Source organism: Phyllobates terribilis, unplaced genomic scaffold (genome assembly GCF_046119375.1).
Source record: "Phyllobates terribilis strain yellow unplaced genomic scaffold, ASM4611937v1 Scaffold_1__5_contigs__length_1240528914, whole genome shotgun sequence".
NCBI lineage: Eukaryota > Metazoa > Chordata > Amphibia > Anura > Dendrobatidae > Phyllobates > Phyllobates terribilis.
Window position 1 is genome coordinate 767,529,739 of NW_027362761.1, and position 25,751 is coordinate 767,555,489.

Consider the following 25,751-nt stretch of genomic DNA (forward strand, 5'->3'; position numbering starts at 1 on the left):
GGACATTATTTTTCTATCTACTGGCTAACACGGTACAAAGATATTCATTTTTCTTGTAAATTATGTAAGGAATTCTACTACTACTTTGAAATCTGAATTCATAAGATTTGTCCTTTTTTTATTTGATTCACTGCAAATCGAAAGTGTTGTAAAAGCTTCCAATTGCTTTGAAAAGAAATGCCTTAGTATGACGTGTTTGCGTGGGCTTCCTCCGGGTTCTCCGGTTTCCTCCCACACTCCAAAAGACATACTGATAGGGAATTTTGATTGTGAGCCCCAATGGGGACAGTGCCCATAATGTCTGTAAAGCGCTGTGGCATTAACGGCGCTCTATAAGTGAGTAAAATAAATAAATAAATGACAGCATCCTCAACATATATGGCTATGGGTAAACGGATGGTAAATTGTGCTAGCAGCCTGTTCTTCACACATCTATGCATTCACATGGCAACTATATTCTTTGCCCCAGCTTTTATGTAGGCTACGAAAAGCCCCTCTTGATGGGTTGTGCTAGAACTTACAATGTCTTAGTTGCAAGGCATTATGTAGAAGTCCACTGTTGGTCATGTGATTCTTCTCTGGCTGATACAATCTTCTGTAAGGTGTAAAATGGCTGCAGCCATCATAACCGATTCTCACAAAGAAAATCCCAAATTGTTTGAGTACAAATTCTACACAATTGGATTTTCTCCCCTCTACTACTAATGTTCCACAGAGCTTCCTCATAGTAGAATATATTCCGTGTATATTTCCTAATGGCATATATCAATGTTGTCCTATCATATCCTTTAGTGTAATCGTCATCCCACTGTTAAAGGGAACCTGTCAGCTGATTCATGTTGCCCAAATCATAGGCCGCATGTATCAGAGCATGGGTGCATGATTATAGTCTGTTATATGTTTCGCTTTAATGATCCGAAGTAAAAGTAATGTACTTGGCTGCAATAGTTCAGCCAGGCTTTTATTCATGCTGCCTGTGATTTGGGCATTATGAATCAGCTTGTGAAGCTCCTTTAAAGATAAAAAGATATTCCTTCTTAGTCAGTGTAGAAGTGGAATTCTCCATGTTGCACCCTATCATTAGGAACCATGTTCACAACTAAAAGCAGACATAATTATACAACTTTCATGAGATTTATTTTGGACATTTGTTTCTATATATAAACAGTTAATATTGCCCTTGAATTCTATGGTTATCTTCATTGTGTGTAAGGATTTCAGCATTGATTCACGTTCTCTCTAAATAGAGGAAAATGCACTACTCAGCTATAACGGATTGTAATAAAATACACCAAATAAAGCCAAAGCCGAGTCTATTTCTGTCTTGCCTTCACAGGCACAATGTATTGTGTGACCTTGATGCTGTTAGAAGGTGCTTCAGAAAGAGTCTATGCAGTAGAGGTCATGTTTGACCAGACATTGTATCTGCAACGAGGACACCTTGTTTCCCTGCCATTATTTTTGCTTTGGTGTTCTATGTGTCTTTAAGTTTACTATATTAAAAGTACATCTTCCAGTCTCCTTCAAAAATGTATTGCAAGCTTTTCTCTCTCTTTTGAGTACTCATTACTGCATTTTTTCAATACAGTCCACTGGTTATTGAACTTTAGGGAGGAAATTTTTAAAAATGAGCACATTCATTCTAACTATTATATTTTCAGAATGTGACATTTCTATAGTTGTAGGATTTACATTTTTCGGTAAAAAAAATTGCGTTAAAAGGGAATTTGCATTTTCATTACTACAGCCCTTATATACTCAACTGTCACAAGGGAACAATAGGCACACTAAAAACAAAAAAAGAAACACAGCCTCATGTAACTTAATATATCCACATTAAAATGTGTTCACCCTTTAATTCTAGAGTATCAGGAATTCTCCTAACATTAGTTGGTTGTGCAAATGGCATAGCATGCATGCACTGTAAAAAGCATTGAGTCAGGATTAGAAAGACATAAAAACTAGGCACGGACCAGAATCTAGTTAGGTTTTATTGGTGAAACAGCATTTCAATTTAGCGGCTTCCAGTTCTCATTTTTTTCTACACCCAAGAAGAAGCAAAAATGCTGATGTTCGAAAAACTACCATTTAATCTGCTGCTATAGGGTACAGTGCTACTAGTTCTAATATTTGACCCCAGATTCATGACTTATTCCCATAGAGCTACACACTTACCAGCAAGATATTTTATCATAACACCAGATGTTACTTTTTTCCCATGTTTAAACACCCATATTTTATTAATTAAGCTTTGAGGATATACACTAATGACAGATACATGAGAACCGAGTGATATTGTGTCCACATCGGTTATCCTATCAGCATGAAACATCTTATTATGTATATTTCAATAAATCATTGATCCCTGAGTCATATGGTTCAGTGCTGGAAAAATAATTAGTAATCTAGTGCTTTGTTTGTCCAAGTGTTCGATGAGTGAATCTGTGTCATAAAATAAAACAGCGGAAAAGACAAAACATTAGATAATGAATTTGTTCATACAAATGTGGTTCTCTGTAGCTTTCAGACTATGAGTATGTAACATGTACATTCCCAGACTATAGTTAGGTTTCACATTTCATTATCCTTCCTGAGAAAATCTGGATCAACTCAAGTGGTATTGCTCACAGAGATTAAATATTTCCAACCCTTAGCTGATTTGTATAGATGAAAAGGAGACCTCGGGATATTCTAAGGTTGGATGGAGGTCTAGCACGCCTGATCTATAAACAAGCAACGTGTTCAGTCCTAGATTCCTTCATGGCTGAGCTGTATCAGATCCTGAAAAATGAATAACAATCAAGGTGATTAAGGCTACATGTCAAATGAACTGGAACAATTAAGGAGAAATTGTACATAATGAAAACAGAACATAGCAATTATTTTTGTTAAAATTCATTAGATGGACCCAAGTAACTTTTTTTAATGCTGGACTAACACTCATCTATTATTATGAAACATTACTCTTATATGTGCTAGTGAGTCCTGTGCATCACCAATGCCCATGCAACAATACTACTACACTATTCTAATGAACAGTCTGCAGGTGTCCGGTGCTCAACCTGCAAACACAGTAATGAGCCTATGTCCATTATTCTGACCATCTGACATTTTCTGGTTAAAGCATTAGGACTAATTACATCACCATAATCTCTATATCTGCTGCCAATACCGATCTTTCCTCATATGACCTCAGTATCCTGTTCTTTGCTTTCTTGAGAAAATGACCCCTAGAAGACCTTACAGTAACGCTGAAGAGCATGGCTGTGATTAGATTGACATAGGCCATGTCACACTAAGAAAGCTACTGAAAGTACAAAGGCTAATAGTTAGATTAGACAGATAGAAAGATAGACAGATAGATATGGATAGATAGATAGATAGATAGATAGATAGATAGATAGATAGATATGTAACAAGAAAACTGATCAGCACATACTAGGTGTGAACAGGTGCCAGCTGCAGAAACTGCATATATAGAAAGAAAGCGCAACAGCACTCCACTATGGCCAAGATACATAAAGACAATAAAAACATATGATCTAGATTATATTAATACTCAGTAAGCTATACTTACTTTAAAAAAACTGAGATTCTTAGCGCATAAATTGGCCAATTCATGTGTGCCCATCAACCGGTCCAAGGTGACCTCCCTTGGACTATAAGCCTACAACTCTGGACAAAACATGTCACTTCAGGACTAAAATACCTACAATTTAATGGGCCCATCAGACGGGAGTCAGCTTGGAGCAATAGATATAGATAGACAGATAGATAGATAGATAATAGATAGATAGATAGATGATAGATAGATAGATAGATAATAGATAGATAGATAGATAGATGGATAGATAGATGGAAAGATAGATAGATAGATAGATAGATAGATAGATAGATGATAGATAGATAGATAGAGAAAAATGAAGCAGCACAATATGCAAAAAAATCAAAAAACCTCACGGTGCAAGCCTCCTGGACCAACAATCCCATCCGTCAGATATATAAAGATAAACAGAGGCAGCTCTCCATTCATAATCAAAAAGTGTGGACTTTATTAACCCATATGGGCCAATAAAGTCCACACTTATTGCTTCTTAATGGAGAGCTGCCTCTGTTTATCTAGATAGATAGATGATAAGATTTTACTGTCTATTCGGATGGTTTAGAATCTTCTTGTGGCATGTGAGACTCTTCCATAATTTGTAACAGAGAAACTTAAACAAATTGATCTCCCCCATAAAGCAAACTAGAAAATATAAAGTGTTAATCCCTTATATGTATTCTCCCTTATGTTTATTTCATAGGAGAAAGTTATGACAAGTTCTCCTTAAGAACATGTATTGTAACATGAACCAGCAGCTACACATTACTGACATTGAGAATTTACTGCTTTACCTTGAATGTTCCTGGTAAATCTGGATTTTGCAGGAGATAGCTACTTATTTAACCCATTCAGAACCTGCATGCTGTCATACAAGAGATAAGAATTACTTTGATCAGTACCTAAGAAAATGATAGCTTATCTGTCTTTCATTGCATACTTACTGTAGGTCTCGATCAGGGAAATTTATGCACAGGGTTCACGAGTCATAAAATGCTGCCTGAATAAATAGATATATGTAATGGATTAGCACTCCATATATACAGTAGATTGTCATCCATATCCAATTATATCATCACGCAGCGCCATCTAGAGGGAATGTAAGGCCTTGTATTAGGACTGTTTACCTTTAGAATTGTATAAAGAAGTAGAAAAGGAAAAACTTGAATTTTATAACACATTGCTGATTTTATGTGTATGATAACTTATAGAACGACCTGTATTACATAAAATAACAGATCATTTGTTCATTAGGGATCAGTATAGGTATTTTAATATTTTATTGCCAGTTCTTTTCTATGTGAATGTTTCGTCAAAGAAAGTAATGATAAACATTAGCTAATCTGGATATGTCAGGAAATGATGCGCTTTCCTTATGCTGCAATATATATTCTTGTAAAGCTCATTCCTACCTGCCAGCTGAACCTGCCAAGGAATGCATGAGCTTTTATGACAACAATGCCGTATCTCTAGGAGGACTGCTTGAGAGTTACAATTTGCTCAGGAAATCCTGAGATAAAGATTTGGCTAATCTATGCTCACAGAAGTTACTGCAATTGTCAAACCTGTTCAACCAGACTTAAAATCTAATAGATGCGTTTTCCTCTAAAACGTCCTAGTTCTGTGTGCATTTTTTATATCATATTGCGCTTCACCATAAATAACCTTATATGCTAATGTTATGATTTATATTATGAGATTCCACATAGGCACATTAAAGAAAATCTATTAACAGTTTTTTGCAACCCCATCAGAGAGCAGCATGATGTACGGACAGAGACCCTGATTCCAGTGATATATTTCCTGGATACTTGCTGGCATTTTGATAAATCACTGTTTTATCTGCTGCAGATCTAGCAGTTCTCTGAATGCCGAGCTCTGTATATCTCCGCCCACACCTATGATTTGCAAATTTCTGCCCATGTGCATTGTACACAAAAAACCTCCAATCAGTGGTGAGGTTATACAGAGCTCATGAATATGCTTGACTACCTGGCAGCAGGTTTACTAGTTCTCTAATGATTATCTCTTGCTGATAAAACAATGATTTTATCAAAATTACACTAAGCAGCCCAGTAAGTGACACATTGCTGGAATCAGGGCTTCTGTCTTTACATTATGTGACTATAAGATTAGGTAGCAAAAGCCTGATGATAGATTCCCTTTAATTCACCAGTTTTTCCAATATTTGTGTTTAAAAGGGTAGACTGATGTCATCCCTTTTTTATGTGGCCTTTTAGGGCACACGGACAAATATAGAAGGGAATACTCTCCCCCCCAATTAGTCAGATTGGTGAGTGGCTAAAAAGAATGGCTCCCTCTAGGGTCATCCTGACCTGTAATTGCTCATCCATTATATTAGAATGGCAAGAGTCTAATCTAAAAAGGGTAATCTTAAGAGACAAACACCTTTAATTTAACAGGTTTTCTTGACAAACTCAACTTTATACTGTCCTTATGGCTTATCTTATATGTTATACAATGAATAGTCTATCTCATTGACTTGACAACCTGAAAATGTATCTCCCCAGTTGAAAATGTAAGATTTTCTTAAAGATGTGCGTTATAAATTCTTAATAATTATTCTTTAACCTTTGATAATTATATAACATTTCTCATAAAATTCAGCGCTTTTAATCGGTTTTTCTTCTCAGAGAAAAAATGCATCCAAATGTGGCTGCTGGCCCCCCTACCAAATAGCTAATTTTGCCAAAATAAGCTATAGCCAGGCAAGCCTCTGTGGCGTATGTCTTTTTGTGATGTCATATACCCTATTAGGGTATGAGGACAGGATTTGCCTTCATGGGACAACCCCTTTAATAGAAATCTATTATTCATTTAATTGACTCTGGCTAGAGGTTGCTTACATAGAACCCAGATGCTGAAATACTATATATCCATTCAGTACTTGGCACAATTTGTGCTATATACCTTAAAATTGATACCTTGTTATATATATAACTCCTGTCCTTCAGTAGGCAGTTGACTTTCATCAATGGTTGAGTAAAGCTTCTGTGGAGTCAGAATGTATGTAGCTGTTTCAGGTAAGAATTATATGCCTGATCCAAACTTTATTGCAAGCTATTTGATATGATCCTTCGTGATATTTTAACAGGAAAGCACACTTTGAAATATTTGGTATGCTGTTATCTCTAAATACAATAAAGACTGTGTTTTCTTCTTTTTGGACATGCTTCCAGGAAATACATTGTCTAATATTATCTCCTCAGTGTTTGTCCTGCAGATACATTATCTGAGGCTTGTGCTATGTATGGTCCCTGGGGAAGCTAGAGAGAATAGTTTGAAGCAGAATACATTTCAGGATTGAATATTCACATGTAACACATACTAGAGCTATAGTCATCTTACAGTATGTAAGGTGTGATTGATGAAAAAGTATGTTTGATAAAAACTTCAGAAATAATATTCACAGTCCCGAGAAGTGGCAAAAAACTTCTCAACATAAGTGTGAAGAAAAATTACGTAATTTTTGTTATAACAAAGTTATTTTGCATTGTTCATTTCACCATGTTCATTTAGTTACTGTGGTGTTGTTACTGATTTTTTTTTGCTCAATTGTATAACAAACTATTAACAGAATGGAGCCATTCATTTGGCACACCTTATACTGATATTATATTATCTGTAAATTTCTAAAGGGCTGCAGGCAAAAACCTCAGTCTATTATCTTGGTACATTAGGGAAGTCGGAAAATTCAGCAAGCTACACCTAGAAATTAGGTGGCTGGAGAAATCGGGCATTAACATGCCATCACACATCATGTTAATTATATATGACCTTGTCAATTTTGATAGTGTTGGCCAACCATTCAGTGTTTAGTGACACCCCTCGTATGGCAAATTTTAGGGGAGAGAAGGACTGGGCATGCACATTTAACTTCATGTGCACGTGTATAGGAGAATCAGGAAGATAATTCTTACAAACCATTTGGGATTTCAGGTTTGATATCTACTGATACGTGCAAGAAAATGGCCAACTAGGTTGTCAATTCAAGTGCTGCTCAAAACATTTACAAACTGCTGGAAATCCTCTATGCCTAGAAGACATCTGAGAAGAAGTCACTAAGAAAACACCTTTCCAAAAGATTTAGGCATCAGTACATTCTCCTTTGTCTATCTTGTTTTATCTTTCCCGCATCCCTAATTATTTGTTGGAAAATAGTCATAGACTAAGGTCAGTTTCACACAGATCTTCTCTTGCTTTGGCCCAACCTTCAGGTGTCTGACCTGAGCTAATTGCTTCTTAGGCATATATGAAGCAATTGGCTCAGATCAGGAGATCGGGAAAGCAGAATGGGTTTTCACGGATGCGTGAAACCGACCCTATGCAGTTGTTTTCCAAAAATAGTTTTGTGTTTTTTATGCCTTTGTGCAGATATTTTGACACCTGAGCTGCTAAAGTTACTACTAAAGCTTTCAATCAGTAAATACGAAAAAAATCTTTTTGTACCTAGTTGTATAGTACTCTTAGAAAGCAATTATATATTTGTGATTAATTATGAAATTATATTTATCTTTTTCTATTGTTGGCAGACAATATTTTCATAACATTCCCAGCTTGTATTGGATAAAATTAAAATCATTAGTATAAATCTTTTGATTTACACTAATTCAGGTTAGATGGATATCACAACGATAAATGGTAATTTAGAAAAACAGATGTTGTCCATCACTGCTCACTCTCTAATATAGACAGAGAACCCTAGTCATTCCTGCTTTGTAACTGCTCAGCAATCAGTTTTTGATCTATAAGTTTCTATTTCAAAATGCAAATAATAGTAGTTGTATGCAAAACTATCTCCTTTTTCTCATTTGTTTGAAATTAGAATTTGGAACTAAGTGTATGGGTACAACCATAGCTAAACATTTGGGGCAATGCAAAATAGCTATAACAACATTCTTCTACTAGTATCATCATTCTACAACCCTATATAACTTTAAAGAGGACCTGCCACCATGTGAAAAGGGGCCAGTTTTTGTTATTCCTTTATTCCCACTGTTTCCCGGAGTATGCCGTTTTTTGTTTGTTTGTTTTTTAAAATCTGCCATATAGCTCCAAAGATCTGGGCCTTTTTATTTGGTGCTACTTTTTATGGTCTTTCCAAGGGGGCATGGCTCACTGGGTAATTACCTCGAGCAGCCTAAAGACATCCCCCAGAAAATCCTGTAAGCCACTTCCCCTTTATAAAAAAACATAAAAATAAGCACTAAAAAAGGCAATGAGAAAGAGAAAATGTCCAGCTTACTCGGATATGATCTCAAGAAGTTCTGAGGAACGGAGGCGTTTATGCCGAGACCAGGGATGTCAAACTCAAACACATAGAGGGCGGCCAAAAAGAAAAACTTGGACAAAGTCGTAGGCCAACCAGTATACAGTATAATGGACTGACATAGTCCTCCATACGGAATAATGGGCCCGACATAGTCATCCATACAGAATAATGGCCCCCACATAGTCCTCCATACAGAATAATGGACCCCTTATAGTCCTCTATATAGAATAGGGGTTTTACATAGTCCTCCATACAGAATAATGGGCCCCACATAGGGGTGGCGGTTCTGGTGTCACGGGCCAAATATAATCACCCTGTGGGCCAGATTTGGCCCACGGGCCAGAGTTTGACATGTATGGCCTAAACGCAGTAAATCCAAGGAAAAGAAGGAGAGATCCAGTTTCACAAAAATGCAAATGTTAATTTGTGGATGAGATCAAAAAGCCATGAAAACAAGATTAAAATATCATGATAGATAGGTCCATAAAACATCAACGCGTTTCTGGTGCTTGATACCCTTAATCATGATGTTAGTAGTGCATTATCATTGCACTTAAATATCTGCCGGTTCCGGTATTCACAGCATTTGCTTGATTAATAAGATGCACTGACAAGTTCTGCAGCCAGGTTAGCAGTGGCAAATTCCTTAGGTGTCAAAGCACACACAAAAATTAGGCACACAGTACTAAGTGTCAAAACAAATATAAATAAAGCAATGGAGGAAGGCCTAGCCCAATGTAAACAGGGATTAACCCATGACAGGTCAAGGCATTAATGAAAACCAAAGTAACTTCATGAACATAATGAAATAAGGTAATATAGCAAAAGTTAGTCAAACATGTTTTTTACTAAAAAAAAGGCACATAGGGCTGCAACTATATGGCAGATTTAAAAAAGTAGAAAAAACAGAAATAGAATACTCTAGAGGAGCAGTGGAAATAAAATAAAATAAAAACTGGTATTTTTTGACCTGCTGGCAGGTCTTCTTTAAGCTGTTCCTCAACCATATAAAAAAAGTTAACGTGCAAGGAAAAAATCACTTTTTACAGCAAAATTTGTTTTGCTCCTATGAATTATAGTATTGATTTGGCATGAATTTGTGACTTCAGTAAAAAAAATGGTTTTATTTGTTTGAAAAAGGTTTCATATATATCCAGAACTTAATTGTAGGTAAATTTAAAGAAGCCAAACAAAAATGAAATGTCCATTGTAAAAGTTGTTAGCTGGTCAATAAATTGATTAATTCAGTCCCATAAATAGTGTAATAACATGTTTATTAGAGTGAATGCATCAATGAGTTTAACCTCTCTTTCTTTATTCCCTATGCAGTGTCTCCGGTAGGGCATCTAACAAAATGTTCAGAAAAAGAGAAGACATACTGTGTGAATGGTGGTGAATGTTATGTGATCAATGGAATTACAAGCAGTCCGGCAAGAAAATACATGTGCAAGTAAGATTACTTCTATTGTACATTTTTTTGTGATTTGTCTTTCTTTAGGTTAATGTTCGGTCATGAGTATTGAGTGATTCATACATTACTGAGCCCAGGTGACTGAGCAAAGCACAGTGACGTGGGATCAGTAATAGGAAGAACGCTACATGGAGACACAGAAACTGCTACCTGAATTCAGTCAACCATTATTAATCATCTGTTTATGTGAGCATCTGAAAGGTAGAAATCCCAACTGTACAAAGAACCAGCAGTTATATAAAAAAAAGAGATTTTATATTCACAAAAATATTTATTTTTTCATTTTGGCACAGAAATATCAAGACTATCTTATCTTATGAAAAACTGGACCATCAGTGTCCTAACTGGCCAATATAAAAGAAGTTGTGTTGATATACTCAATGACATAATGCAAACTAAGTTTATATTTTTACACAGTTCTTCAATCTTCATGGTTCTGAATATTACCTTACAATATTGTAATATTTTTGCTGTTAAGCAAAATTTTATGGATCACGAAAAAAAAATGGGAATGAAAGATAATTTTTATGTACATATTTTGACATCCTTTATATTGTCAAATTTGGGTCAGACCTATAAAAATTTCTAAATTAGCTTGGTAGATTAAGATTCTAAATAACAGCACGGACCAGGTGTAGGTTGCTCCTATCTATGCACTAGAAGAAAGAGTAGCCAGTTCATTAAAACTAGCATAGTACATGCACATTGTACACCAGTCTTGATGGAGTACAAAAAGTGCCAACTTCATTAAGCACTTCTTCTGCGCCTAAATGCACCGCAGCAGAAATGTTACTCCAGTCAATGACTGGAGTATCAGTTCTGTCATGCAAAACGCTGGCAGTTTTGATCAATTGGATGGGCGTAAGTGACGATGCCCCTCCCCAGCTTTGCCCATTCCGGCAGATCTGATTCAAACTGGCATGAAAATGTCAAAAGTCACAACATTTTTGCGCAACATTTGATGAATCGGCCTCACTGTGTCCTTCTCTGTCTTCTTGGCTTCCATATCCAGTAGAGGAACCAACAGTGTAGAATTACATTATATTTTACAGCATTTCCTCCTGTGCTGAATACAGGAGACAGGAGACACTTTTCTAATGCATTGATTGGACCGACCCTCAGCAATGACCATGGCGAGTCCCTATTGCTATTTAGAATTAAAATCTCTTATGCAAAAAAAAATTGTACACAATCCTGCACTGTAATAATTACTGTATATAATTGGAGATATACTTTAAGATAATTGGTCAGTCTGTGTAATGTTCCCCATAATTTAGCACTGAAATTCTCCTCTCAAAGGCTGTCCATTTTACATTTTGTACACTATTGGTTACACTTGTGTTATGTATTTCATTACATCCACTGAATTAATTCTGAAAGCACATACCCACCAATATGTCAGCATAGCTAATTTAGAATTAACAACTGAAACACCTCTTCCTAGGTGTAAGACAAGTGATAATTGGCCAAATTCTAACACATTTATCTGAAACATTGAAACTTAACAGTGCTTCTAAAGTTGATTAAAAGGAAAAAAAAATTTGTTTGGATATTTCAAGTCTACTTTTTATCCATTGCAAGCAAAGTAGAAAGATCCCGGCACTCATGTGTATATAGTCAATTCATTTATTCCACATGTAGGAGAACTACAGCAACTTTTCTTGCAATCTATTCCTCCATGTGCGCCATTAACCATCAACAGGGACTACGGAGTGCCGACTATTTCTTTATATCTACTTTTTATACCTTGTCTTGTGGTTATACAATTTTTACAAAATTTTATGAATTTGTTGTCATTCAGCTATTTATAGAATAGAAATAATCAAACTGTGCTTTAAGAAGACAATAATATTATTTATTCAAAGCTCTGTTAATTGCTAAAGTTTCCCATACACATTATATAGCAGGTGATCAGACGATCACTCAGCTGACAGCCATCCCTTACAACTCCCCAAATGCACATGGGGAATTCATGGATTGTAGGAAGCTCATGCCAGATACCTCCTGAGAATCAGGAGTTATAGTTGAACCTGCCTAATTCTTCCCTTACATAAGCTGTCAGGGGGAGGTCGGAAACCCCTATAAACTTTACATGGACAGCCAATCAAACCAAAATAGTTTGCCCATTGCTCTTCTATTTAAGTTTTCCATCTATATATCATAGGTTTTCTATTTTAAGTCCTCTGCACCAACTGAATAAAAATGTTTGATATTAAAAAAAAAAGTCTGATAATAGTAAATGTCAACAATAATTTTACACTTTGGTATATAATAACTACCCAGAGTAGAGTAATGAAAATTTCACATTCAGAATCCTGTACTGAATCTTGTATCATTGTACTGTGTTGTGTAAATCTACCTTCTCCATGTAGAAGCATTACATTTTACTGCTACCTTTATTTTGTCATTGTGGGTTGTGCTTCAGTTAAGGGAATCTAATACCAGGTTTTTACTAACTAATCTGAGAGTAAGTATAGTGTAAGGCCTAGAAAACTTGATTCCAGGGGCTGTATCATTTACTTTGCTGTTTGGTGTAGTTTTTATAACTCTACTAAAGTTATCACTTTCTTATCAGCTGGAGATTTTCACTAGAGGACTACTTGGCCTGCTGCCATGTAGTCCAACCATGTCCTCATCTCTGATTGGCAGCTTTCTGCACAGAAACAACCTGCCAATCAGTGGTGTGGGTGGGGTTATACAGAGCTCAGCATTCAGAGAACTGCTAGATCTGCAGCAGCTAAAACAGTTTTTAATCAAAACTACAGCATCCAGTAAAGTAAGTGATTCATAGTTTGAATCAGGGCCTCTACTTATACATCATATTGCTCTCAGAAGGGGTAGCAAAAATCTGGTGACAGATTCCCTTTAAACATCACTTTTCATCTTGCATGTAAAAAGTCTGTGTACGCTTTGTTTATTTTTTTTCTACCATGTCCTACAGGAGAATACATTCAGGTGGATGCCATTTTTCTTTTTTTTTATATTTTATTTTGCTCATTACATTTTTACCCTTTAGGTGCAAACTTGGATTTACTGGATCAAGATGTACTTCAACTGACCCTATGAGAGTCATGAGACCAGAAAGTATGTCCCAATAATCTGATTTGATTTCTTCATCCCCAAATGCAGCAACAAATAAAAAAATGAATCAGACATACTTGGTGAGGTCTTTTATCAGAGACAACAGTTACTTTTTGTACTGCACATGGCTTTGAATGCATCAGTAAATCACCAAATCAGTTATCTACAACTGAAAAAATGAATCAGTAATTCATTCAAAGAGTTACCCAGGCAAAGTTTCATTTAGTGTTGTCATTTTTTTTTTGTAACTGGGCTGCATTGAAATTGGGGTAAAAGTTGTCAACTAAGCTTTTATATTAGTGTAAACCAAATATAAAGTCATGCCAGTACAAAAAGCAAGACTCAATCTTTGGTGGTGGACCTCCAAAAACAATCAGTTTACACTTGAAGGATCTTCTTTCTTGGCATATATTCAACTCTTCTCTTTTCTCTGTTTTCTCCACCCTTTTTGTCTTTCCTCTCAGGTGCCCAAATGAATTTACTGGTGATCGCTGCCAAAACTACGTAATGGCCAGCTTCTACAGTACGTCCACTTCCTTTCTGTCTCTGCCTGAATAGGAGCATGCTCAATTGGTGCTGCTTTCTCGTTGCTGAATCTCTCTTCAGATCTCACCTAGTGTATTCTCTACTAGGCTCAATACTGTTTGCTCTGCCTGTAGCATGATATAAAATAATAATAATGGAATATTATTATTATTAGTGCAATATCTTTTTGATGCACCAATGTTAATGGGCATGCATGTATTATTATATTAAAAAAGAGTTTTAGCCACTATAAAGGTAAGAACACAAAAAACAAGTAAAGAGCTTCATCATTTATGCATACAGTTTAAATATATGTGTGTTTGGCCCCACAAAAAAAAGGAATTTATTTAAAGAAACCAGAATATAATTATAATTCATATATTCATATAACAGTTACACATAAAAAGTTCACTTTTTAACTGTCTTTTAGATAAAACGGTATCCCATTAGAAATGTACTATACTAGTAACTAACTTATCAGTAGACAAATCAAAGCTACATCTATACTTCATCAAGAGTTTGCCTAGAAATCACATCAGCCAAATACTCTTGGAAACACATTTTTTGACCTATTTGCAGACGTATATTTTCAGCTTTAACTGTTTCTGTATCTCAACTAAGAGATATATCAACACCTTAGTATTTCAAGAAACTATTACACACTATTTCCATGTACAACAATCAACACAGCCAGACTTTCTGATGTACTGTACAGCACTATATTTCATTTTCAAGGTCACTTTTGTGTGAGCACGGCTTCAAAACTTACCGTGGACTCAATTTATTTAATGTAAAAACAAATCTGAAGCAGATTAGATTAAGGGCAGCATGAAAAAGTTAATTTTATATATTAATATAATTTATATAACTTGATCATACTAATTAATACTGCTTAACCACATTGTGTCAGCTCACTGGCTATTCATCTCCTAATGGACATACCACTTTCCCATTATGATGTGAAAAGACAATGATTATTTTTCCCAATTTTGTGATCCTAGGGCTACCGCTACTTAACAGCGTTCAATTCCCCTTGCTAACAGAGATCAAGCAGAGGAAATTGAGCACTATCAATGTTTGCATCACTCAGTTAACTCTTTACAAGAAGCTGTCATTAGCGACTGCTGCACTTAAGGAATGTGTGACAGAGGGAGATCTCTGCCTCTGTCATTCCATCGCCTCTCCACAGCGCAATCACAAGGTGCAAATGGTTGCTATAGAAACTGGAGGCATAACATAAATCAAAGCCTAATAGACCTGACAAATGACAAACAAAAAGGACACACATTTGGTACCACCATTTCCATAATGACCGATATACTAAAAATATTATTTATCCCAATTAGTGAAAATTCAAAAACTAAGAATAAATTACCATTTTTGTTAATCCTGATTCATTTCAAATTAAATGGTAATTGATCAAATAGTTACATGAATCCCAAAATGGTATCAATCAAAATTACAGCTCGGTTCACAAAAAAATAAGCCCTCCTAGAGCTCGCAAAAATAAAAATGCAAAAAAAATGGAAATATATATTTTCTAAGTTTTTTTCTTGTGAAAATGTAAAATAACATAAAAAAATGTATAATTTGGATATCACAATATTAAAATTGACCCTTACTATAAAACTGTATCTTTATTTATCCTGCATGGAGAATGGAAAAAATACAAAAAACAATTGCAGTTTTTTATTCATCCCATTACAAAAAAGAAAAAGTAATCAAAAAATGATATTTATGCAAAACTGATATCACTACTACTTGTTTCGCAAAAAGTAAGTTTTCACACAACGCTGTCTACAGAAAAATAAATGGTTTCATGTTTCAAAAATTAGTGACCAAAATTAATTATTTTAAAACAAAAAAGCTAAAACATATTTTTTTCATACGCAAATAACCCCTCATATAGGTTTGTCCTTATAAAAATGTTCAATTTATGACTCAAATTCAAATGGTAATAAAAAATAAAATAATATAGATAAATAAAACATAAATAAAACAGAATAGATTTGGTATTGCCATAATCATACTGACCCACTTTATTTGTGCAACAAATGAAAAGCATAAAATTTAAAAATAGATAAAACAAGGTTGGGAATTAGACTGTATGTACCTAAAAATGGTGCAAGCTACAAAAACATGGAAAGTTATGACTCCTGGAAGGTGACAATGTAAAAAAATGTGAAAATATTACTGCCAAATTAGGTCAAAGTGGTTAAAACCACTATGTAGGCTCATCCAGACATTAGAAACCAACCATAGATTATTAATATTGTTCACACATCTGAAAACATACAACTTGTTTTAGATGGGTCTGTTCATACTATAATCATTGATGAACACATTGCTGCAAGATTCACTGCAAGACACTATAGGAATATTTGTTCCCTTTCAGTTAAATTTTTCTCCTGACTGCAGTTTGCAATAAATATCAAACCGTGCTGTACTCACCTCCCCCTGATCCACCGACAGGTGTCTTCTTCTGTTTCCGGTGACTGGCTTTGGTTGCAATGCAGCAGCCAATCAGTGAGCTCAACGGTTCTGAATGGGGTATTCTGCCTACATGGGAACACCCCACTAGAGCTGCTGAGCACACTTATTGGCTGTCAAACTGGCGAGGTGACATCAGCACCAGAGCCAATACAGGACAAGTGGTAGACACCTAATTAATGGAGGGATGGGAAAAAATTTTTTTTAAGAAAGTAATCCCTCACCGCTTACCTATCACCCTGCTTCAACCAACTGTATAGTCTTTTTCAATCTTACCCCACCATGTGACATCCTCTTCAGCCTCCTCCACTCTTTACGGTGGCTTCTAACCCAAATTAGGCTTCTGAAGTCATAGCACACGTTATGATGTCGCAACGTATGTCAAGATATCACACAGTTACTATAAGCATTGCTTGTATTTTTATTTTAAATGCCAAAGAATAATAAGGAACATGAAATTTGCATCGGTCAACTTCATTGCAAAACAAATTTCCTTGCCAAATTCAAGCAATCTGCTGAATTCAAATTTCTGCAGATTTGCTGATCTCTACTGTTTATCTATATGTAAAAGGGAAAGTGAGCGCAGTAGAAAGTTAATGATTTACAAGATAAAAAAAATATATATGGAAGCCAAAAGTTTCCAAATGTCACAATCGCCATCAGTATTTTCAAGTTGTGGGTTTCAGTTATGTTATTTAGCATTTATAAATGCATGCAGCATGGTCAAATATTGAGGGTGCACTTATATACAAGGTATGGTTCAGTCTTAAACCAATGACTTGGCATCATACATGTATTATTTTTAATCCTACATATCTAAATACATAGTATTCATTGACTTTGAACACTGAGTAAACATAACAATGCAAAAGTTTACAAAAATGTATTTCAGATATTTTTCAGTCTTTGCAACCCAAAACATTTGATAGAACATCACTTCAATCACATATCCAAAACACATGTAGGTTATATGGTTAGTCTTTGGAACTGTGTAAATTGATTCATTATGCTCTAGTGACTAGTTGGGCAATTAAATACAAATGTGTAATTCTCCCATTAAAGGGGAAAAAACTGAAAGGGTTATTTCTATCTTCTTCAAGAGTTAAAAAGAAGCAGTTTTGCAATTTACTTTCTACTAAAACTCCCTGTTCTCAAAAAATGTAGTCTTTTTCATTGTTTCCGGCTCATTGTCTAGATTAGGGTGGTTGCCAAATATGTACAGGTGTCTGCAAGTTCTTTCCAATAGAGCTCTTAAGCACTGCTCTGAAATGTAAGATAATAGTATGTTTCTTCTTTCAGTCTTTAAAACTTGTATCTGTACAAAGCTACAGATTTTAAATTGTTGCCCAAGCACATATTACAAATAATACATTACTAACAAAAATAGTAAATTATATATCCTATACATCTTGCAAAAATAATAATGAAAATGAACTCTTACTTTGTAGTAAGTCCTGGGTGTATATGACGTGGATATGGTCTGCTTACCCCCAGTTCTGCAGACTTGAGCAGGTGTGCATGATTCTGCATATCCCCTTTTTTTGGAGACTTTCCAGTTTACACTACCACTTCATCCTGATTATCATTGAGAAGCATTAGTCTAAAACCATATCTGTGTAATCACAGAAGAAGCTTATTTTTCAGTGATTTCCATAGAAATTCAATGTCAAACAGGCTGAAAATGACTATACAGCGATTGACATTTTCTGAAAGTGACTGTCTGACTGGTTAGTTTGATCTTTACTATTTTTCTGTTAATTATACCTACAAGTCCTTTGAAAAATTTCACATGACATTTATTTAAAGATGGATTAATAAAAAAAAAATAGAATATATATAAATTTTTATATATATATGTATATATATATATATATATATATATATATATATAAGTAAATAGAACATAAACAGGCTAATGTCCATCAAGTTCAAATGAGTGATGGGAAATGACAAAAACAAGAGGTATATGTTCAACCTGAATGTAAGATACAGTTTAAATCAAAAGAGCTCATCTTTCACCCCCTATCCCAATTCTCGATCCACTGGACCAAAAATGCAATCACTAAAGTAAATAACATCTATGATAGTCCAAGATAGAATTATCTATATAACAAATTAAAAAAATGTAGTATATTCAAAATAGACACTATAGACATATATGGGTTAGGTTATTAAAGTAGAGGGGGAGTCATGTTAACGAGTTGTAGAGTTGTATTTTTGTATCCACGGTGACCAGGCCCTTAAAAAAGAAGCGTGAGTGTGTGTCTCCCAGCTAATATCTTTACACATTTAAATAAGAATTTATGTCATTTTATTCTAAAAAAGCATCTAAGTATTTTTTGAAGCCATAAATGGTTTCTGCTGTGACCAGCTCCTGAGGTAGACTATTCCACAGATTAATTCTTATGGTAAAGAAGGCTGGTCTCTGGAGGATAAAGAAGGCTGGTCTCTAGGGTAAAGAAGGCTGGTCTCTGGAGGATAAAGAAGGCTGGTCTCTAGGGTAAAGAAGGCTGGTCTCTGGAGGGTAAAGAAGGCTGGTCTCTGGAGATTGAATCTTTCTTTCTCCATGCCAAGGGAGTGCCCTCTTTTCTTTTGAGGGAGTTTTACATGAAACTGCTTTTGACCATTCTTCTTGTATGAGCCATTTATGTACTTATACAAGATAGATAGACATATGAGATAGATAGATAATAGATAGATAGATAGATAGATAGATAGATAATGGATAGATAATAGATAGACTTACACTGGTACACTTGGACAGCATACCTGACAATTTAATCTTCAATTAGTCGCGCCATAATACTTACACTATTAGTCACAAGCACCTTGTAGTTGAAGCCACATCTCTACACTGAGGAGGAAAGGTCGCCCAATCAAGGCTAGGCGCCCAAGGAAATATGACAAAAAAAAACTTGCTTGGGGACCAGTGAACCCCAAGTGACTAATTAAAGGTTAAGTAAGCACTCTGTCATTTCTCTCATGCTGTTTAATGAAACACACATTAGCTATTTAACTCCACAGGTAATGAACCAAACACAATGTTCCTTGTCCACCATAATGGAAGTGTAGCTGTGAATAAAAATGAAACGTTAACTGCTTCCCTTGTGCGAGGTTTAAAGAACAATTTACATTTCTCAGCATGCTATCTTGTTAAGCTACACAGCCAAATTACATTCCGGGTATGCAGATCAAATTCTGATTTATTTTAAATAGAAGCTGCATATTCCATCTTATAAAAATAAATTGTTGAAATTTTCTACCATAAATGCCAAAATATGTATGCATGGGCATGCTACTAACCAAGCTTTGTGTGCAACTAATGTCTAATGAGCAGTGTCAATATAGGCTCTCATTAATGGCTGTTTTTGGAAGAAATCTGGATGGATGCCGTTTGTTTAACATATTCCTTTGAAGTGTTACTGATTGATGTCCGCAAGCAAATCCTGATAATCCAATTTTATTACCTTTTTATTTGTTGTTACATTTGGATTTCAGTGTTTAGTTGCATCCTAAAATGATATATTATATTGATTTTTTAGATCTTACTAGTATATATTTTTTCTTATATTATAATGTTTTAATTATTAAACTGCTTATATTTTTTAAGGCTTTAAAGCACATGCTATAGCTTTATGATATAGTCAGAATGTGAACTGTAGTTGAGTTTTGAAAAGAAAAATATAAGAAATCAAATTATTGAGTTTGTTGTTTTCTATAGCTTAGCATACATTATTGAAGTGAAGAAAAGTTAAGCTATTGATACAAATGTACTAAGTAACAGGTATTCTGATTTTGCTGTAGTGTTACCCAAGCAAATAAATGTTAAAGCAAATAAAGTATGCAAATCTGTAATATTAGTATACTCTAAGGGAATATAGAGATTTGCAATGTATATGAACAATATTGAGTATATATGCATTTATATATGTAGACATTCAGATTTCTTCCTGTGTACCATGTGATATATTAAGTCTATGTTTCTACTTTAAATGTGTTGTTAATTACTCGGACAACCCCTTTTCAATCACTATGTTCACCCCAAGTAAAATAATTACAGCTATACTCACCTCCAGTGCCGGCACCGTTCCAATGATGTTGGCACTGGCTCTCCCGGGGCTCACCTGACATTGTTATGCCGCATGAGCCCTGCAACCAATCAGCGGACACTTTACTCTCCCCTACTTCAGACAAATATGACATCTGAAGGAAGTCAGAAAGCAGCCATACCTCTTACTTTCTTTGGATGTCAGATTTGCCCAAAGGAGGGGAGAGTGAAGTTGCCGCTGATTGGTTGCAGGGCTCATGTGACATAACAATGTCACGGGAGCCCCAGGAGAGCCAGTGCCTACACCACTGGAATGGTGCCAGCACTGGAGCTGAGTATTAGTGTTATTATTTTATTTGAGGGGAACATAGAAATTGAGAAGGGGTTATCCAAGTAGTGGACAACCCTTTTAAATTAAATAAGACATGGACACTTGAGTTGACCATTTATCATCACGTCTTGTTTCAATGTGCAGACACAGAATAGCCATAGTATTCATGTATAATTTGTTTTTGGAGTACAGTGTATTGCTCTTTTCTGAAACTTTTCCCTTTTCTTTCTTTTTGTCAACTTTCTGCATTGGCAGAGCATCTTGGAATTGAATTTATGGGTATGGACCAATCATTCCTTTTAGCCTGCAGATATTAGAGCCTAAAAGCTTAAAACCTTCTTTTTTTTTCCTTCAATTTCTAACCAATTTCCTTATGCTTTGGAAGGGATCATACAGCTATAACATAATCTGAGAGACTGTTATTTGTATTTTATGTTACTTAACCTTTAACACCAGAATAGAGAACTCGTGGTTCACTTTGCTTGCACTTTTATTAAACTGATTCAGCTACAAGTTACTCCTAGTTTATTGAAATGTACAGGTTATGTTTGGGACATTAAACTAATAGACAATATCTAAACGTTAAAAATACCAATATATTTTCTGAAATAATAACCCAGTGAAACAAAATGATTATTAATATATACAATTACTGTAGATTGAAAATTCTAAGCGCATATAAAAAGTAAAGACTTCATGGTTCAAATTTTACATCTATATTTCTGAAAGTTTTAGTAATCAATTTTTCTATTGCTGGATTTTAAAGGGAGTGCATCATTAGAAAATGGCTTATGGTTTAAAGGGATCCTATCATGTCAGATAACACCATTAACCTGCAGATATCTGGCTAGTCTGCAGGTTAATAGAGTTAGGAAGGTGCCTGGCTGCTGTACTGAGAGTGCTGTACCTAGGAGAAAATGAACATTATTCCTCTTGAGAGCCATCGGCTTTCAGTCATACAGGCATTCCAATGTGGCATCAGTCACTGTTCACAGCACTGTGAGTGATGGCTGTAAGCATGCCCCGACACTTTCAGTGACCGCTCAATCTGCTGTGCAGAGCTAGCTGTCAGTCAAAGTGCCAAGGTGTACATATAGCTGCCGATCACAATGCTGTGAGCAATGACTCTATGTCTGTATGACTGAAAGCCGGCGGCTTCGTGGAGATACAAAATCTATTTAATCTCGGGTTCCACACTTTCAGTGCAGCATCCAGGCACCTTCCTAATGCTATTTACAGATTAACCCCATATTTGCAGATTAATAGCTTTAGTCAATATGACAGGTTCCCTTTAAATCAGGTTTTTCTGTAACATGTATATTTTAAAAAATATGGGTATTTTTTCCTTCAAATTATGACCTTTATTAAAAAAAATATATAGGTACATATTTATATTAATCCTGCAATTTTCACCCTGGCTAATGGGGCCTTTTTAGACTCCAACTTCCTGTTCTTTCAGGAAGAGTTTACAGCAGTTTCCTTATCATTAGAGGGAAAATTACAATGAAAGGTATCACCTCTTTACCCAGCTGATAAGGTGATTTCTCACCTAAGCCTGCTCCTCTTCCATTCACAATGTCCTTAGCACAGGCTTATTTGACATTTCAAAACAAAAGACAGGATCTCGATTCAGACCACTGTGGCTGTAAACATTTGTTATTTCCTGAAGAAATTGGAAATGAAAGTCTAAAAAAGCCCCAGTGGCAAGAGTGAAAAATGTAGTTTTTTTTAATACGTATTATGATATTATTATGATAATGTACAATTCTGATTTCAATAATCGATAATTTTCTGATGTCGCATATTACCTTTAAAATACCTTAATCAAAGCAAAAGGAAATAAGCGTAGTGCTACAGTTTACTAAATAGCCAGGAATAAATTTTTTATAATAATTAAATGGATAATATAAATTTAAGGATAGGTATGCACTAAGGGTATATCTTTAACGTGGGAAAAAGTTCTTGTGTTTGCTTTTATTATAAAATTGTTAACATCGAAAACCAGCAAGTCTTCACTCCATTTCTCGAAGTCTGTCATTGTCCACTATACATAAGTACAATAATAAAAGATAGAGCTGCATTGACAGAAAATAATCACTCTACAGAGTTTAGGTATTTTTATAGTTATAGATTATTTAGGAAAATATTTCTTCCTAAGTTCAGAATCCATTTTTTTAGAGAAATATATTTTTTATTTATTTTTAAATAAAGTCATTATAAAGTCAAACCAACTCAATGTTTTTCAATGTAATGCTATTCTGTTCTGTACACTAGAGTCAATGAGTTTGCCAATGTTGCAAATATTAGTAACTGGAATGTCCAGGATTCTAAAAAAAAATAGTAGCCTTTCAATTAAATAACTGCTATTGCTGTGTATAGTACTAAAGTGCCAGATAAGATTGTTTTGCATAAGTAGTGCTGCTTCTGAAAAAAAAAGATCCTTTGAACAGAAGAAGATTCCCAGGGGTTGTGAACATTGCCTAATATTAACATCACTATATTATCCCCATCTGGTGTATTGCTGTTCCTTCAGTTTTTCCCTTAAAAGGGACCCTCACCAATAAAATATGATAGTTTATTCTGAAAATAATCTATCAATATGAAATCCTTATCCATTCAAACTGCTCTGTTCCAGCACCACCACTCCAGTTGTCCCGTCCCAATTCTGTCATAATGACATCCTGTCCAGTATTCATGTTTCCACTTGAACCAAACATTGGCCTCAGGAGTCATGTGCCATACATGCCAGCATGACACTGATAGGCTGTAGCCATCACATATTAATGAAGACCACCAGAGTAGCGCTACTGAAATGGAGAGTAATTGAATAGGTGAGTATTCCTTTTTTATTTCTTTATATCACTCCCTGTCCTTAATCTAATTTAAAAAAATCCCAGACAAACCATTAATGTTTTTTTCTTAATCATAATACTTTATGTTGTCATTAATACTTTCTTCCATGTTATTTTCATCAAGTAATCATTACATTTCACATAATATCATTCATTGTTACCTACATTACATTCTTCCATTAAACTTCCATATTCATATTCTTCACAAACCACTGTCAACTTTATCATTTTATGCTCCTCAGTACATCTCACCTTTTTTACCTTAACCACTTCCCTAAAATATAGCTCTAATTTGCTTATGTGAAAAAAAAAAGGCATTTGCACTTAGTAAGTAGAATTACCTGGCTTCTCTAAATACATTGAAGTCATAAAAAAGCCTTCCAATACTGTTTCTTTAATTATATTTAATTCTAAGAATTCTGTACACATAGATACATATAATGAAATAGAAATTAAACAAAAAAAAACAATGATTGCTTGTAAAACCCACAGATTCGTTGTATCTAATCAGTTCATCTCTATGGAAAACCTACTGTTCAGCAACATTGTCATATCTTGTACTTCTCAAAGCTTCATTTATATGATGATTCTTGACACTATCCTTCTCTTTGTTCCTACTGTTGATTTAAGGTTTTCTGGTATTTTATTTTTGGGCAGAACTGCCAAGTTTAGATTTAGGGCATTCTGCATCATTCAGATACTTCATTTTTCAGGCATTAGTGCTTGAGTTTTATACATGATATTAGCTATGCATTAAGACAGTCTATGATTTTTAAAAGTGAAATATTCTTCTATAGATATGACACATAATTACTATAATCTACAAAATGGTAATTCCATTAATAGCAAGCATCTCAAATACTGATGTTGAGTGTATACAAAGGTAGTCAAAACTAATAAATACCTACTAATCCATGTGATTTTTAAATTCTATTTGTTGATAGTCTTCGGCGTTTGAAGATGAAAACTGGTAATTTTTTTTTTTTTACATTCTTATGATGCTATTTATAAAGTTGGGTACCATGCTGTCGACAGGGTTTCTCACATTACCAGTCTATAGCCATAGCCAGTCGCAGCTATTTGCATATGTTAATGATTTTCATAGATTTTTTTCATGCAGAGAAATTTATTAAGTGTAGTGTCAGCAATAGATTATAAAATATTCATTCTGCTACCAGATTAGAGATTAAGAGAACTCTGAAAATTTACAATTTTATCCATATGCTGTTTAACATTTTATCTAGTAAGGAACATATTTAAGATCAATGTCCAATTTAGCCTTCAATGAAATTGTGAAAATATTCAAAGTAAAGTTCACAAATAGATGAATCAGTAAAACAACAATCAGCTCATGTCAAAATCTCACCAAATTAAAGATAAAAATGGCACAAACAGTAATTTTACTGGGTTAATCTATAAAAATCTTTAGTAAACTTAAAGGAGTTAAAATAGTATGGAATGTTCTGAAATAAAAAATAAGCATCACTTGCCAGTTAAATCTGCCATTACACTGGCCCCCATTGGCCCTGCAGCTGTGACGTCCCATACATCATTTACCTTGCTACTGAAGACAATCACTAGCCTCACTGGTCATATGCATTACATGCAGATTTAATTACTGAGTTCAGTGATTGGCTCTAGTGGTCACATGAATGATATACAGACGTCAAAACTGCATAGCCAGAGGATATCCCAAGAAGAATGGGTGTGAAGCTAGTTCTTATTTCTTTGACAATGCCTGCTCTTCCACAGGATTTTTATGTTTTTTTAGACTCCCAGATAGCCCGTTGCAGAATAGTCCATTGAATGGAGCTGATCCTTATGTGGATCCATATAACTGAACATTACTCAAATTTCTGCCTCTCATGTTGCAGATGTCAGATTTGGAATATACATATCTGACCAATGTAGACCTAACTAGGAGGATTGAATAATCCCTCATCGTCCGTTGGCTTGTTGACTATACCCTTGAATAAGCATGAAAGTTGAGGTGCTCACCTCATCTCATGACTGCAATAACCATAATACACATATATACAATAGCATGTTGTCATATGTG

General features: G+C 34.9%; 1 protein-coding gene across 8 annotated transcripts in view; it reads left to right on the forward strand.

Annotated features, from left to right (window-relative positions):
* NRG1 (neuregulin 1) overlaps positions 1-25,751 on the forward strand; it is a 1,026,251-nt gene that overhangs the window by 983,001 nt on the left and 17,499 nt on the right. For 3 of the 8 annotated variants that reach the window (XM_073636957.1, XM_073636962.1, XM_073636961.1), the window contains 3 exons: positions 10,224-10,344; positions 13,382-13,449; positions 21,096-21,119. In XM_073636957.1, the coding sequence (XP_073493058.1) occupies positions 10,224-10,344; positions 13,382-13,449; positions 21,096-21,119 (213 nt within the window). Of the gene's footprint in view, positions 1-10,223; positions 10,345-13,381; positions 13,450-13,910; positions 13,970-21,095; positions 21,120-25,751 lie in introns of all 8 variants that reach the window. The other 5 variants (XM_073636958.1, XM_073636964.1, XM_073636960.1 and 2 more) reach the window with 3 other exon arrangements.